Source organism: Cydia pomonella, unplaced genomic scaffold (assembly GCF_033807575.1).
Source record: "Cydia pomonella isolate Wapato2018A unplaced genomic scaffold, ilCydPomo1 PGA_scaffold_208, whole genome shotgun sequence".
NCBI lineage: Eukaryota > Metazoa > Arthropoda > Insecta > Lepidoptera > Tortricidae > Cydia > Cydia pomonella.
Genome location: NW_026907848.1, coordinates 241,948 through 260,508, shown reverse-complemented (window position 1 = coordinate 260,508; position 18,561 = coordinate 241,948). Strand labels below are relative to the sequence as shown.

At 39.4% G+C, this 18,561-nt stretch overlaps 1 protein-coding gene across 3 annotated transcripts in view; it reads left to right on the top strand.

Moving 5' to 3' along the window:
• The window catches only part of LOC133533865 (putative transmembrane protein INAFM2), a 40,053-nt gene extending 21,573 nt beyond the window's left edge, over positions 1–18,480 (top strand). Inside the window, exons 1-2 of one of the 3 annotated variants that reach the window (XM_061872941.1) lie at positions 216–1,168; positions 16,640–16,769. In XM_061872941.1, the coding sequence (XP_061728925.1) occupies positions 920–1,168; positions 16,640–16,660 (270 nt within the window). In that variant the 5' untranslated portion in view covers positions 216–919 and the 3' untranslated portion in view covers positions 16,661–16,769. Of the gene's footprint in view, positions 1–215; positions 1,233–16,639 lie in introns of those variants that run through there. The other 2 variants (XM_061872939.1, XM_061872940.1) reach the window with 2 other exon arrangements.
• The last annotated feature ends 81 nt before the right edge of the window (positions 18,481–18,561 follow it).

Genomic DNA, 18,561 nt, shown 5'->3' with positions numbered 1-18,561 from the left:
GTGTGCACGAACTTAAATCTTGAGGGAAAAAAAGGAGGGCATGGAATTAATGATTGCAAAGTGCAAATTATTCGCGAAATGTTTATTGATCCGGGCAGCGTGACGGCGCCGACGAGGAACAACGGACGTCGAGGCGGCGGCGCGCGCCTCCCCAGGCCGTGTTCCCACTCGTTTACGGGCACAGGCGTACGTTCGCCTAAGGACAACCAAAATAGGCGGGATTTTTGATTAAGCATAGATGTCAAGGACCTCAAGGATACAGTTATACTGGTTAAAGGTGCTGAATGCTCGCCTACTCTCGGTAGGAAACAGTATTACACGGATAGCGCTCCCGGCGACGCGCCGCTCCTGTCACCGCTGTGCCGCCGACACTCGCTGTCATAACAACGAACGACCTCTTCTGAATTAACTTCGTTAGCGTATTGTTATAGCTCGACCCGCTCTCGACACAAATAACACCTGCCGCGACCCCTTTCAAACCACACAATAACTGTTCTGTGTTATCGTGCATATACTCACTGTGATACTTACACTGGACTTGTACTGTTTCCGGAATATTCAAAAATTTAAAAGAGCTGAATAAAAACATAATAGCTCATTAACCCGAAACAATGTAAACTCAGAGGCGGCTTCATGACAGACGAATCACGATCGTGCGACTACGTCAGCCCAACTGGAATAGATTCGCATGTACCGTGCGTGAAATTAAAGGATAAACAAATGAAGTCCGGAGCGGCGGGAATAATGAAGCAGTCCGCCTCAGGAGGTGTCAAGCAGCAGACACGAGCGTGACCCGCGCGACGCGACTCGGCCGCGCAGCGGGCCAACTGGGCCATTCGATAAGCGTGCCCCATTTACCTGGATTCAGCGCGGGCGGCCAGCAGTGCGGCGGTGCATCGGTGCTGGGCGGGCGTCCAACATGTCGAGCAAGTCGTTCGCTACGGGGAGCATGCGGTCGACCGGCGGGTCCGTGCGGCTCGGCGCGGGCGCGGGCGCCGGCCACGAGCTCGTGCTCGACGCGCTCTACGAACGCAAGCGCGACAAGAAGAGCGTGCGCGTGCTCACCGTCATCATCTACGTCTTCTGCGTCTCCCTCGCCGCCATCATGCTCTCCCTCTACTACGTGTTCTTCTGGGAGCCCAAGGACGCGCAGTACGCGCAGCGCAAGGTGTCTCACACTGTAGACCAGACCAGCACTACACCAATGCCCACATGCTTAATGCCCCACACCGGTAGGTCACACTTCCGAAACGCTTCCTTTGCCACTTTTTCCTCTTTACAACTGTAATTACGACTTTACAGCATAATTTCTATCCCTAAAAATACTGTACCTAACATACCTTAACTAGAACCACTTACCTAATGACCGTAGTACCTTGACTAGATATTCCTAGAGGATTACTAAACATAATTACTTTAACAAGGGCAAACACTGCAAAACTACCTGTACCATAGTAGAACAACGTGTTAACTGCGCTTCGTGGCACACACAATACACTACAATTGCACCAAATGTGAGCCATATATTATTAAACCGCATGTTTGTGTCATTGACTATTATATACTTTACCATCGTAGATTAAATTAGGTAAGACTAAAACTGTCATTCTTGAAATTTTCAAGAAATAATTGAAATTTTTTTAAATATCTTTAAAGTACGACTAACATATTGAACATCGGGAGCCTTTCTTCAAGTACCTATCAAGTATATTTTCGTTTCCGGGTTAATACCTTCATTCCTACAAGCACTTCCAATTAAGGCGGGCGGGTCAGCTATCTTTAGGCACTGTTCCGCCTTTCCAGATGCTTCGCTGGCTCGTAAGGTTAAATGTATTCATTTCACAATTCAGAGATGAGACGTCTATACTTATGTATAGTAGGGGGGCGGGTGAACCCACTATTCTTTTCTATTGCCCCCACACCCACGCCCCCGCTGCCCCCGTTGGGCTACTTCTGCAAGCTACAGGAATCAACGTCTAAGAGAAAAAAACTAAGTGTAATTTCTGTGGCCGATAACTTTATGGATATCGGAATTTTATGGGCGCGAGTAAGTGCGGATCTATCAAATACTATTTTAACGACAGAACGCGTAAAATTTACGAGACATTCATGAAACAGTGCTACGGACGCATAAAATATTCGTTAACGATTAACGACCCGTTCTTTAAAACAAATATAAGATCTAAACTCTAAACAAAGAAAACATTCATTTGACGGTAGGTGAACTACCCAGTAAAATGATCTTCAAAGAGACATGTGTACTAGGTAGGAGATTTATTTTGGTGCAAGGTACATGAAACCGACAGTGAACACTAAAACAACTTATATTATTATTCATGTGTCGATGATTTTACATGAATTTAAATAATTAATACAAAAAATGGCAATCAACATTAATTGATACTTAGAACCGATCCAATCAAAAATCATAATACTTTCCGAGAAGGCACTCACTCAATACACCAGAAATACGTAGCAAGTTTATGAAATTATACATGCTAGTGTGATGGGTACCTTTGCGCCGGGGACAGCTCGGGGGGGACTTATTGACTAGCCTAAAGCTAGCCTTAAGAGCCCTTAATCCTTGGAGCGTTCTCCGATTTCACGAAATAACCCTCGATAGATGGCGTTGGCGCTCGGTACGCGAGCGCCGGCAACGCGACGCGCGTTTCAATGCAGACTAGAATAATCTTGATAGTTTTCAATATAATTTCAAGCAACATTAATTTTAGTGTCATATGATATCATATGGGCACTCTTTATTTTATTGTATATGCACAGTAGTTTTTTTTTTTATGTACACTACTACTAAGTGTACAGACTACAGAGTGTACTATAACCCTTGCTCTTTATTCTGTCTCTTTCACACCAATGGAAAATGAAGAAGTTACTAAATGACTGCAGGTATAAATAAAGTATATTAGTGCGATAGAGAGACAGATAGTGTTTCGTTGTCGTATCGTAAACGATTGGCATGTTGGCCACACACTTGCTTAGTGCCTAGCCAAAATACCAATCGTTTGCGTATATTAGTGCGATAGAGAGAGAGTAGTGTTTCGTCGTCGTATCGTAAACGATTGGCATGTTGGCTACGCACCCATGATACCTAGCCAAGAAGCCAATCGATTGCGCATATTAGTGCGACAGAGAGACAGATAGTGTTTCCTTGTCGTATCGTAAACGTTTGGCATGTTGGCTACGCACCCATGCTGCCCAGCCAAGATGCCAATCGTTTGTGCATATTAGTACGAGAGAGAGACAGATAGTGTTTCGTTGTCGTATCGATTGGCATGGTGGCTACGCACCCATGCTGCGTAGTCAAGATGCCAATCGCTTGCGCACATTAGTGCTATAGAGTTTCAGTGTTATTTGAAATCACGTTAGGGTTTGTATTATTATTTTTGACCCGAATGAAGTCCATCCAGGTTCTTATGATGGAGTCAGGAGTTGGTCACCAGAACTCCTAATCTACTCATTATAATTCCATCGTGCTTGGGCTCAAAAGATTTGCCCTGACGAACACCATCGATCTAGATGAGGTCCAGGGTCTCATGACGGAGTCAGGAGTTGGTCACCAGAACTCCCCAGAACTCCTAATCTACTCATCATAACTCCATCGAGTTTGGGCTCAATAGATTTACCCTGATGAGCACCATCAATCTAGATGAAGTCCAGGGTCTCATGATGGAGTCAGGAGTAGGTCACTAGAACTCCTAATCTACTCATTATAATTCCATCGTATTCGAGCTCAATAGATTTGCCCTGACGAGTACCATCGATCTAAATGAAGTCCAGGGTCTCATGGTGGAGTCAGGAGTTGGTCACCAGAACTCCTAATCTACTCATTATAATTCCATCGTGTTTGGGCTCAAAAGATTTGCCCTGACGAGTACCATCGATCTAGATGAAGTCCAGGGTCTCATGATGGAGTCAGGAGTTGGTCACCATAATTCCTAATCTACTCATCATAACTCCATCGTGTTTGGGCTCAATAGATTTGCCCTCACGAGCACCATCAATCTAGATGATGTTCAGGGTCTCATGATGGAGTCAGGAGTTTGTCACTAGAACTCCTAATCTATTCATTATAATTCCATCGTGTTTGGGCTCAAAAGATTTGCCCTGACTAGTACCATCGATCTAGATGAAGTCAGGAGTTGGTCACCAGAACTCCTAATCTACTCATTATAATTCCATCGTGTTTGGGCTCAAAAGATTTGCCCTGACGAGTACCATCGATCTAGATGAAGTCCAGGGTCTCATGATGGAGTCAGGAGTTGGTCACCATAATTCCTAATCTACTCATCATAACTCCATCGTGTTTGGGCTCAATAATTGCCCTCACGAGCACCATCAATCTAGATGATGTTCAGGGTCTCATGATGGAGTCAGGAGTTGGTCACTAGAACTCCTAATGTACTCATTATAATTCCATCGTGTTTGGGCTCAAAAGATTTGCCCTGACGAGTACCATCGATCTAGATGAAGTCCAGGGTCTCATGATGGAGTCAGGAGTTGGTCACCAGAACTCGTAATCTATTTATCATAACTCCATCGTGTTTGGGCTCAATAGATTTACTCCGACAAGCACCATCAAATTACCATTATGATGAATAGATTAGGAGTTCTGGTGACCAACTACTGAGTCCATCATGAGACCCTCGACTTAATCTAGATCGATGGTACTCGTCAGGGCAAATCTTTTGAGCCCAAACACGATGGAGTTATGATGAATAGACTAGGAGTTCTGGTGATCAACTCCTGAGTCCATCATGAGACCCTGGACCTGATCTAGATTGAGGGTGCTCGTCAGGGCAACTCTATTGAGCCCATACACGATGGAGTTATGATGAGTAGATTAGGAGTTCTGGTGACCAACTCCTGACTCCATCATGAGACCCTGGACCTCATCTAGATCGATGGTGCTCGTCAGGGCAAATCTTTTGAGCCCAAACACGTTGGAATTATAATGAGTAGATTAGGAGTTCTAGTGACCAACTCCTGACTCCATCATGAGACCCTGGACTTTATCTAGATTGATGATGCTCGTCAGGGCAAATCTATTGAGCCCAAACACGATGAGGTTATGATGAGTAGTTTAGGAGTTCTGGTGACCAACTCCTGACTCCATCATGAGACCCTGGACCTCATCTAGATCGATGGTGTTCATCAGGGCAAATCTATTGAGCCCAAACACGATGGAGTTATGATGAGTAGATTAGGAGTTCTGGTGACCAACTCCTGACTCCATCATGAGACCCTGGACCTCATCTAGATCGATGGTGCTCATCAGGGCAAATCTTTTGAGCCCAAACACGTTGGAATTATAATGAGTAGATTAGGAGTTCTAGTGACCAACTCCTGACTCCATCATGAGACCCTGGACTTTATCTAGATTGATGATGCTCGTCAGGGCAAATCTATTGAGCCCGAACACGATGAGGTTATGATGAGTAGATTAGGAGTTCTGGTGACCAACTCCTGACTCCATCATGAGACCCTGGGCCTCATCTAGATCGATGGTGTTCATCAGGGCAAATCTATTGAGCCCAAACACGATGGAGTTATGATGAGTAGATTAGGAGTTCTGGTAACCAGCTCCTGACTCCATCATGAGACCCTGGACCTCATCTAGATTGATGGTGCTCGTCAGGGCAACTCTATTGAACCCAAACACGATGGAGTTATGATGAGTAGATTAGGAGTTCTGGTGACCAGCTCCTGACTCCATCATGAGACCCTGGACCTCATCTAGATTGAAGGTGCTCGTCAGGGCAACTCTATTGAGCCCAAACACGATGGAGTTATGATGAGTAGAGTAGGAGTTCTGGTGACCAACTCCTGACTCCATCATGAGACCCTGGACCTCATCTAGATCGATGGTGCTCATCAGGGCAAATCTTTTGAGCCCAAACACGTTGGAATTATAATGAGTAGATTAGGAGTTCTAGTGACCAACTCCTGACTCCATCATGAGACCCTGGACTTTATCTAGATTGATGATGCTCGTCAGGGCAAATCTATTGAGCCCGAACACGATGAGGTTATGATGAGTAGTTTAGGAGTTCTGGTGACCAACTCCTGACTCCATCATGAGACCCTGGACCTCATCTAGATTGATGGTGCTCGTCAGGGCAACTCTATTGAACCCAAACACGATGGAGTTATGATGAGTAGATTAGGAGTTCTGGTGACCAGCTCCTGACTCCATCATGAGACCCTGGACCTCATCTAGATTGAAGGTGCTCGTCAGGGCAACTCTATTGAGCCCAAACACGATGGAGTTATGATGAGTAGAGTAGGAGTTCTGGTGACCAACTCCTGACTCCATCATGAGACCCTGGACCTCATCTAGATCGATGGTGCTCATCAGGGCAAATCTTTTGAGCCCAAACACGATGGAATTATAATGAGTAGAATAGGAGTTCTAGTGACCAACTCCTGATTCCATCATGAGACCCTGGACCTCATCTAGATCGATGGTGTTCGTCAGGGCAAATCTTTTGAGCCCAAACACGATGGGATTATAATGAGTAGATTAGGAGTTCTGGTGACCAACTCCTGACTCCATCATGAGAACTTGGACTTCATCCGGGTCAAAAATAATAATGCAAACCCTAACGTAATTTCAAATGAAAATGCGTTTTTCAGAAAATCGCAGCCAAATAACACTAGACCTTACTCATAGTGTTGTGTTCCTGCCGGTGAGTAAGGTTGCCAGAGCTCAACGAGGGGCGGGAGGGGGTTAGGGTCGGCAACGCGCATGTAACTCCTCTGGAGTTGCAGGCGTACATATGCGGGCCGTACGCTTGTTTGCCACCGACTTAGTATTAAAAAAAAAGTAACACTGAAAATCCATAAATAAGCGAGTCTGTTAGGCATACTGTAAAAAATGAACTTTTATTAAGATTTTCTAATCGCTGTATATAGCACTTCTCGGAACTCCGTAGCTGATTACGATCGCAACGAATGCCTGACAATCGAGCACAGGTCCGTCCTCTAAGCGCGCTCCGCGCGGACTGAGAGCGGGGCGTCGCTGCTGCGTGATTTATACGTGTTTAAAAAAAATATAAATTTACGGCAATGTAGGTCCCATAGTTACGATTTTTTTTTTATAGGTTAACATAAAGTTACAGTTTGCTATAATATTATTATTAAAGCAAAATATGCGTACAATTTGCGGAAATAAAATATAATAAAACCCTGTTTTCGCCAAAAAAATGAAGAAAACTCGGAAGGTATTTTATCAGTTTTTTCAAATGAAGCTTCGATTGTTAATCATTCCAGCCCCTCGTACGAGATATGTTGAATCAAATTGTAGTCATTCATGTACCAAATGATTCTTGTTTATAGCAAAATTGAGAACCGAAACGCCACATCTCACTGCAAAATTTGGAAAAGACTCCCAAAAAACCTCATTAAAAAAGAGGTTTAAAAGAGAAAATGAAAATTTGAACTGTTGGAGCCGCTAGTTTAGGAAACGATTATTTAAGTACGTTATCAGTTTTTGAATAAATACTAATAGTTACGTCGTAATCTTGAATGAAAAAGGAAGCATTTTACAAAATACGCTCGTCTGTAGGAATAAGGACTCTTAAGTTATAATTGTTTTTATTTTTATTTTATATTTTATTATTTTTTCTTTTGTACTGACATGAATATGTTTTAACACCGATATACATTAACATTATACATACATACATATGTTATAGATTCTATAATATTTAGGAATCAATTCTACATTGATGATCCCAGTTTTAAATAATTCACTTTTAGACAAGTTGAATTCGTTGAATAAAACACCTTGAATAAAACACCTTGGTTTGTTTGAATAAAGGATCCAATTTAACAAACAAATGGTGGATAATCGTTCATTTTGTTTAGCTACTTTAATATTTAAACAACAGCCAATGTCTACATAAAAGCAAATTGAAGTTCAATTTGCTAATTTGTAAGATATTTAATCCCCAAAAACTTTGTGATAATGATTGCACTGCGCGTCCAGCCGTGAAGTTGTTCCGGCCCATCTATCCCTCATTACGCCGCCGCTGGGGCAAATTACGTAACGGAGATACTTGGCCAAGCGCTTTATTCCTTCGTTTTCTTAAATTATGGGCTACGGTACGGCCGAGCGGAATACATAATGAAGATACTTAACAGACACGTACAGGGGTAAAACATTCATGTCCGGATTGTAATAATGCGAGCTCTCTCAGATTTACTGCCAAACAAGCAGGTACAGTCAGCTACAAAAATATTTAAATAACGTTTATACAAAGATTTTTTTTTCATATTTAGATGTCTTTTACAACATGGCCTTAAAATTTAAAACTAAAGTTATTAAAGGCAAGAAACTAACTATCTTCAATATATCCTACTTTAGCTTTGATAGTTTGATACATAAACTTGTGAAAATTGACACATGTTGAATATTATAACAAAATTTAGCTAAATGGATAGAAAATGAGACATCCATTTTAAAAAAAGGGGAATTTATATCATTATTAGATTATAAAAAATACAAGGCTCCAAAGTCTCAAAAAAGATATATATAATTTTACTTTCGAAAAGAAAAAAGAAAATGATACCATTCGATTCCTTTCATTTTATTAAAAAATAAAGTGTATGACAACTATACACATACGCAATATTTTAGCAATTATCTTGATCTTCCATACATTTAGGACAAACTAATGTACCTAATGGGACGTCACATTACAATATCATTTTGTTAGGGGCGTTTCAATCGTCGAGTGCGAGCGTCAGACTAACTCTCATTTCTGATCTTTGTGTTTCCTATATAGATATTTGATCCTCAGAGAAATCAAAATTACAAAAAAACTGTCAAGTAGCCAATTATCAACAATATGCAGCAGCCAAAATTCTTTATCGACGTATTTTTGGGCCACTCTGTAGTTAACTAACGCGCTTGATAATGCAGGGGTATATTGAAGAATGTGCTTTTTGCATATTAAAAAGGTATCACAAATGTATCGATATTACTTTCCATCTTCAATCTAATGAAGAAACACGTATAAACATATGCACTTCAAGGGCCCATCATAAGTCCCGAACAAATGAAAATAGTTATAATGATTCTAAGTCAATACTTACATTATGAATGACTTCAAAATGATTTCATTTTGTCACCATTCGCTCGTGCGTCTCGATCACTCCAATACATGTATATACGACCAATTATCGACAGACATAGCGTTATGTACGCGGGAAATTACATCTTTTTTTATATCAAAATGTAAGTTTAATGTAAGTTTAAATTCTAAAAGTCTTCATCAGGTTTTGTTAGACTGTTCGACTGACATCAGTCTCATAATTATAGGGTCCTAAAGTTATTTTAAACAGATCACATAAATATAGTAACTTATTGCTGTACGTACGTATGAAGTTATGTAATAATAGATCGAGCCTTAGCGAAGGTGTCCGGTTCAGCTTGAGTAAAAATGCTTTCGTATTTCCGGATGTTCTCCTCTACAAGTCGCAAGTCCGGATCGATTTTCGTGAAATTTTGTGAGCAGGTTCGACGATTAAATAAGTAGAACTTTTTGTCGATTCTGTTTTTGGATTTTTTTCAAAATGGCGGAGCCAAACATTTTTCCAGTTTTAACATAACAGCTCAAAGGGCCACTAGTTATTATGTACTTGCAGTAATATTGACACAAGAAAAAAATACGTTATAAAATTCCTGATGATGTATACCAACTAATAGACCTAGATGTTTATCAGCTCAAGCAAAATTACATAGTTTGAAACTTATGAGTCCGCAGCAGGCTCGGTTCTCCATACAAACGTAGTTACGCTCGATCTCATTTTAAAACGACAAACTAGATTGCTCGGAAACTTGCAATAGGATAAGGTATTATATCTATGCCTGTAATTCGTCTATGTAGCTTCAGATACCATAGTTTAAAAAGTTTTTGGCAAAAATTGCATTTTTGATACTTGCTTTTATCGCTGACTGTACTTTTCCATCCACGGGCGAGTAAAACTCATCGAGACAATTCTAACAACCCCAACCTCAGTTTGCATTATTTTATCACAGAGTTCCTAATGATCCTATGGCCACTTCCTGTCTCCATCATCAGATCAGCTCGATGGTACCATAATATTGCATTGTCACCCGACTTACATATGCATGCAAATGCGCGCGCACCCGAGCTGCATACATCGCCATTGTTAGTAGCTCGGTAATACTTACCGGGCCGCCCATATTGTTTTATCTAGCTGTCCTTTTGGGCAGTTGTGTAAGTCTGTGAAACCCCTACTATGTTCTTGTGCGGGGTCAGCATTTACGCAAACATCAAAGGCGTCGGTCCACTGTTACTTTTTTGTCTCTATTGTCAAGGCGCTAGAGTGCGTATTTAGATATTTTTGAGCACCTCAGCGGCTCAGATATATCTGATGGCGACTGTACAAACATAGATATTACATACATAGGTAATAATAGCTTGTAAAAATACAGCGAATTTAAGGTTTAGATACAAAACTTGTTTTTGCTATATTTCATTTGTTTTATAAGCTGGACCTATATAAACTAACTACAGGCATAGATATACCTCATGTTATTGTATGTGCAAAGTTTCATTAAAATCCAACACGTAGTTTTGAAATGAGAACGAAACTCCGTTTGTATGGGAAGGTGAAATTCGGCCGAGCTTCCTGCAGCCTCTTAAAGGAATCTCCCTTAAGCACGTTACACAACTGGCGTTCCCGCCTGTTTGGTAAAAGTATTGACGATGTCCAGATAACTGGGTTATGCCCGATATTCAAAACAATGATTCATTCGTTCCTTAAGTAGTACGTTTCTTAGTGTTTTTGTAATTATTTTAATAGAACATAATGACACACGCGTGCTAACGTGCTATGTTGGTCACTGCACCCGAGGCAGTATTAAATGGTTGAAATAAATAAATACCTAAATAATATTTAGGGATAATCTTACTCATAACTGGGGACGGGAAAAGGGAACGGCCGCTTCTTCATACAAACGTAGTCCCCATTTTCCTCCCTGGATATTGACATTATGGAAAATATTCTTAGATAATTTGATGTATATTAACCATAGCTATGCTCCTACGTTTGAATTCATTCGATTTTGATTATTGTTAAAACTAGGAGCGAAAAACAGTTTTTCATACAAATATTTAAATGCTCCAAACTCTCATAATAATTAAAAATTCCAAAAAAATCTAACGTAGGGGCATAGCTGTGGTTGATATACAACAAATTATGTCAAAATATTTTCAATAATGTGAATATCCAGAGAGGAAAATGAGGACTACGTTTGTATGAAAACGCGATTTCGCGCGGGTCCTCCACTTTGGTGTTAATAAAGGCTAGGTAGCTAATAAGCCAGAGTTTTTTGCTGAGATTGTGTTATCAATGCGCACATGTTTCATAAAAGGTTTTCCGATACACTTGCGAGGAAACAGACTTGTAACTTTATTACTTACACTCTTTCGGGTGCCGTGTTATCGCTATGTTTATAACGCTTATGTTTTAAATTTAATTTTTATCCATATTACGGCTTGTTGTTTCCGAGTACCTGGGTAAAGTTCCATTTACATACGGACGGACGGGCAGAAAGATGGACGGTCGGTCAGACGGACAGTTGAAAAAGAGTAAAAAGGGCTTGCTACTGGCTTCAGAACTCAAAACTTGAAATTAATATCGCCCAACTTTGTTATTCTACTCAATTTATAGTGCGGCGTTTTAAAGTTTAAATATAGCATTGGTACAATAAGCAGCATTGAGCATTCTGCTATTTACTGCCGATTGCCGATTATGTTTATAACACATAAATCACCTACGAATCCGGCCGAATTACCGAGAATAGAGAAAAGCGCTGAATAGTTACAGCACCGAATGATTTTAAACTCGTTGCTGGCTATGGGGATAACTGCCTAGGCCACGTTAGTTATTCCACTTATGTCAAATAAGATGGTCTCACGAAAGTTCACATTTATTCGTTTTATTACGTACAGTACAATGTTATCATACAAGGTGTAACAAGAATAATAGGGAATATTCGGTATCGCGGAAAAACAAATTTTCTTTAACTTTAATCAAAACACTGCATTAGTTCCTCCACGAGTACTTACAAAGTACAAGTTGCGGAAAATTTCCAATAAGTTGAAAAAACTCCGGGCACTCACAAGATTTTATTTTATTTTTTATTTCGTGTCAGTGCCCGGAGTTTTTCCAACTTATTGGAAATTTTCAATTTTAGTAGTAGTAGTAAAACACTTTATTGTACAAAAATGAAAACAATTTTCATACTCCATGCTAAAATTTAAGAAATTCCCGACATTTTCCTATTTTTTTCTACTTTCTACTGAACTTTAAGTCAACACATCAAACGCTCTTCGCATATTGATGTTGTTGCAATGTAGAACAGGTACACAAGAAGTGTCCTAAATATTTTTTACGAGGAGAATCATTGATTTTGATAGATTTAAGAAAAACATACAGATATTTTAATATTAACGGACTTATAGCGATATGAATTCATTATTTTTACCTTAAATCCGACATTTCTACTGGGTTGCACCAGATCTGACCAACCCAACGGACCGGACCAGTGGGCGGATAGTGTTACTGTTGTGTGCCGTGCCGTAGACAAATTATGGGTGGTTTAGTGTTGTTTACCAATATTTCCCTTGACATTTTGCTGGGACGTCAGCCTTCCGTGACCGAGCTGGTGCGACCCAGCAGAAACGTCGGATTTATGGTAAAAATAATAATTTATATCGCGATAGACCCGTTAATATCATTAAAAATTTGTACAAAACGCGGGAGTTTAAAATGTTATAACATACAGACAGACAAGAGTCGCACTGTAAGTGAGGTTTCGTTCCTTTTTACCATTTGGTACGGAACCCTAAAAATACTCATTAGTTATGACTTCAGTCAATAATTTAGATTAGCTCTAATAACCTTTTCAAACAATTCATCAGATTACAGATCACCTCGTACATCAAGCTGATCCACCCATCATCAATTGCGTACACTTTTCAATTGTGACAATTTTGTATAGCTTTTCACCAATATGTTCAGTACGCGCCTGTAAGTTTGTGTCAAATCCCCATCAATGCCACCCTAAGACTGTGCCTTGCTGTCGTAACTAAAACGTGTAATCAAAGGTCTTATAGTGGTTCTCTTACAAATACGTCGGTAAGCATTGTGAATCGTAGCTGCTAGCCGTGATGATTGATTGCAGACTATATGACGTAGTGACTTACACGCCACTCACGCCAGCAATATCAGAAATCATGTAAAGTTAAAAGCTTAGAAAATATAATTCACAGTATCTGGCCTTTTTCATAAAATATTATTGGTTGACGGTTGCCTATTGATTCTACTAGGAGAAATGTTTGGGCGAGCGAGCCAAAGCTCTTGGAAAGACCAGCCCTACGTATGTATAACATATAACCTCACATATTCTTTATTCATTCATAACAATAAAATATTGTGTTGAACATACCTAAGTAGTTACAATACATAATCCGAGAGCGCAGACTTAAGCATACTGGAGGCGTATTCTGATTGTAATAACCGGTCAACAGTGGCGTTAGGCCCTCAGCACACGGAGCGTAACAATTTTTTTGGCGAAATTGACCTAAACTCATATGATATTTTTTCCTTCTATTGGTCTAAGAAATGCCTGGTTAAAATCTTTCGGGGTCTCGTAAGCACCGTGTATAAAGTTTTCGTCGCACTTCTGTAAGCGATTACTATTATAACTATTAAATTGAAAATGTAAAACACCTCTACGCTATATGGCAAAAAAGTCCATTTCATGCCAAAAATGCCTTACATCATTTTGGGAAAAAGCTAATACTCTTCAAACAGCTGAATTGATTTCGATCAAACATAGCTAAGAACCACCTCAAGGAAACTCGCTTCCACGTATATTATAAAACCGCATCGAAATCGGTCCATCCGTTGGAGAGCTACGATGCCAAAGTCAGACAGACATTGGCATACTACAATTTACGGTGGGGAATAAAAAAAATGATACTGTGACAGAGACAAACAATTATAGCGCTTTCTCTGCTAATACTCCTACAGAAAGTTCCATAAGAGCATCTCTTTGAGTCATCTGCCGGCTCTGCCATTTCATCTCTATACTTATTGTACCTCTATGTACGCCGTAGAGCTCGTAACGAAGTCGCGCAAAGATAGAGTGCAGCTAGAGGATTAAATCTTCCGCGAAAAGTGATAGGGACTATAGTGAGCGTGTGCCAAGCAATGTCGCTCGACTTTGCATAATATAATATAGCTGTCGACAAGCTGGTCACCATCACGTGACTTGCGTCAACACGGAAATCCGGTGAAAACGAGCGACATAGCGAAACTTTACTTAAGAGCCCATCAACGTGGTCACTACCTACCGTGGCCACTGCTAAATAATTGTAACTTTATAAATTTAACGATAAATATTTAAAAAAAGGGGGCCGCTACGTACTTTTAAATACATCATAATAGTTTATACGTTGCTGGATTTGTCAATCTAGGCGTCAAAAGTTAAAACGGCCGTTTTTGTTTTGAGTTCATAGATCGACGAATCCAGCGACATAAAAGTTTGATGTATTCAAAAAGTACTTAAATACAAAAGCTACGTACTGTATTTTGTATTTAAGTACCCATTTTTAAATAGCTATCGTTAAATTTAAACAATCACAATTATTTTCCAGTGGCGCTAGTGAGCACGTTGATGGGCTCTTAACACATTCACTGCTAGCGACCCGCTCGACGGACACAAAGCGAAAAACGCGTTATTGACTACAATTAGTGTACCTGCTATGTGATTTCTCCTTAAAATTTACCGATGAGAACTTGTAGGGTAGATTATTTTGGTCTAGAATTATATACGTCCCGAAACACATTTAAAAGAGTTAACGTAAACCGGTTTGTTTCTATGAACTCATCTATGTCGTATTTAAATATTTATAAAAGTATATTTTTATTCTCAACTGGTAACAAAATGTAAATAATTGCGTCTGCATCTGCACTACATTTCCCGCGCCATAAAACCAACTCAGAGACAGTTAACACCGCCGAATACCTACTCCGCTGTTAAAACAACTACGACTTCGCCACAACCAGTAAAAGACTGCCACAGACTGTTACTTACCATTACTTGTTACAAATATCGGGATCAGCTTATACTGGAGAACTTCCACGCAATCGAGACGAACATTTGGAAATCAAATAAGCAGTAATTTGTTCAGTAACATAAATCCAGTTTACCTGGAAAATGCGAACTCCACATGTTTCAAATTATACGCTGGGAAGTTACAATTCAATTAGTGAAGACATATGTGTCGAGTTGAACTAGTTCTCGTGCAGGGATTAATTGTGGTCTGGAAGGCTCGATAGTTCGACAATCGATTTAAATGTAAATCGCACTCGAAACCGACATGCTCGGCTAGATTTTATGCTAGATTGTTGAAATGAGACTTGACAGGCAGATTGCTGTAAAATAAGTATTTTTATTGGATTCTGAAACTGGCATAAATCTAAAAGACATACTGAAGGACAAAGGCATGTATTGTTCCCCCAGGAGCTATGTATTCTGTTAACTCCCGAGGGAGTTATAGTTGTTTTTTATTGGTTAACTAATTCATACGAACGTATAAATAAGTTTTACTTTTAGAATACTGACGTTTATGATTTATTTTTAATGTTTATATATATATATATATTATATTTGATTAATTTAATAGTTTAAAATTTATCAATCGTGGCTGAATGCCGGATAGGCCAGATAGGTTCGATACCTAACCTGTCAAAGAATAATAATATGGCGGTCATGGCGGACGAATGCTTGAAATGTCACCGTATTTAGGAATTATTTCGGTTAAAATTTAGTTTTTTCTTCGGAAATGTGATGAAAAATATTGTGTGTAACTCCGGGGGTAAGCCTGCGGCTGGAGTATATCTAAAGACCTCGTTTGCAAAATTTCACTTACCCCCCTCGTAGCACAATGTACTAATATTACATTTACATGTCACCTATAACCTACTAAAATTAAAACAGGAATGCAAAAATTATGCTAATAAGAAAATTGGTTTAATCTTCAAAGTTATCCAAATCCAATAAAAACCTCCGCTGGCCTTTAATCCGTCAATAGCTAAGCCAAAATGACTTATTACCATTACAAATTTGTGGTCGCCCTATATAGCCACTTTAAATCTCCGCGAACTCATTTCTCCGTAATTTACTAAGCCCGGGGAAAACAATTGAATTGAACAAAGTTTCTGCCTGGAGTTTTTCGGCCTCTTCTTCAGGATTATGTAAAGAGGGCTCTTTAATTTAAGGAATATACGTATAACACAAAGCTGGGTCATTTTATAAGCAAAATAAATTAATGAAATTTACAATTACCAAATGATACGGGACTTCTAAACCCCATTGTACAGATAAAGGAGGCTTGGTATAAGTAGTAGAACATATAAACGATCACTAGTTTGTAACTGCACTGTTTCAAGATGCAAGACGCTTTTACAAATGATTATTTAACCCACATGGCTTGTGTGCAGCTGCCAAAATACAACCACTATCCTTCCCTATAAGTTCGGTGAATGCAATTTAGCTAATGTAAGACATTGTTCACAGGAAGAGGCGGTGGCGCAGTAGACGACGCCTTGAACTCAACAGCAGCAACTCCATCAGCTGACATCGCGAATCAGACAACATCAGACTCTAGTTCTTCATTATCAAGCTCGGAACTGCCGCTATCTACAGAGTCCTTTAGTCTCTCGGAAAATAAGACGAGCGGCGTTCGCGCTGACAACTCCAGCGTCACATGACAAAAGAATTTAAACTAATTACAATCGAATGTAGTTCCATACCCTCAAATATTCATAGCGCCAATTAGTATAGTGATGGCGACAGGCTAATCAACTAAAGAACTTTGTTGCATAAAATACGAGCTAACATGTTAAACTTTTCTACGACTCAAGTTTAATAAGCTGAAGAGTGTGAGAAGGTTGAAGATTGTGATAAAATACGCTAGTATGCAAGAGGCATATAATCAATAGTTCAGTAGTGCAACTATTGAGGTACTTATATCGAACTAGAAGGCCCGGGATGAACCAATATATTCAACAATAAAAAGTAAAGAGGCTCATCCCGTAACTTCGACATGTGCCTCAATTGGTAGGTATAACTGCGCCGCTTCTTCAGTTCAGTATCTAAAATGTATACCTGTCGCCTGCACTATTACGTTCTTAACCCTTATTGGGTAGTTACTCATAATATAGTATTTAAATTATAAATAATACAAGGGTCTTGAATAAAAGGATCGCCTTTACTTTGAAAAGTTTCTGACTCAAAGTACAATTTGAAACAATCATGTAACAAAACAAGTAAAATATTACGAAGAAAATCATCGGAAAAAATAATCATCAGAATTTGACACTGGTTGAATAAGTGGCTAAAATATGCGATCGGTAAGATACTGAACTTATGTAAATCAAGAATTATGCTGCAAGTACATTAGTTTGGTCGCCGCATGCAAACAATGTCAGATGCCTAGCAACCTTAGCTTTGCAAGTCTGTACTCTGTATTAGGTAAACGTAGTAGTATAATTGCGGCATTATTCAAAGTAGCGGCGATGTCTAAATAGTCACTGGCGCCAATCACATCTAAAGTCTGATAACAAACACCAATATTAAACGACGGATTACTAGTGATATTTATGTATAATTTCCTAGAAGCCTAATTAGCATAAGATGAAGGTTATTTCTTCAGATATTTACTAAAGTAATTTATACTTAGTGTTAAGTGTTAACAAATATGTTTAGAGATTTATTTACTCATAAATCACATATTAAGGTCATGTGGGGTAAGAGAAATACAGATTATTTTGCTCGGGAAGAAACAGGATTCCCAACTTTCCCTAGTGTTTCACTTACCCTATTTAACCTTTTTACATTATCGGTGTTAGACCAAGTTGCTGATCTCATTTACTTTGCGTGTATCGTCTGACATATCCTCACAGTAGCTGCTATATACCTATTTGTGTAGAATAAGATCACGTCTTACTATTTCCAAGTCTCTGTAGTGCCTGTAGACATAAGTATCGTAAGTTCACGAAACGTGTCCATGTATTCAATACGTCCATCAAATCCCTGTATTATAATTAACAAGAGCAATAAAATAAAATAATCGAAATTCGGATGCCTTATGAAAAATCAAGAATACCGCCCGCCCGTTTGGTGGTAAGCGGATACTGTACCCTATGGTCACTTCAAACTCGAGCAGTGTCTCGGAAACTCATACTTATTGCCTTCCTTTTATCTGACGATTCGTTGTATCGATACCCAAAAATATAACGAAGCGCATCCTGCATTCAGGCGACATTATACACATTTTCATTCACAACTCCTGTAATTTATAAGTACAAGCCGTGTTGTAGTAGAGAACTCATTGTATAATATATTTTTAAATAATATTGAAACTTGTTTATTTTAATTCAAACTCCAAATACCTGCCAGACCATATTATTAGAGTACCGCAGCATATATGGGGTTAT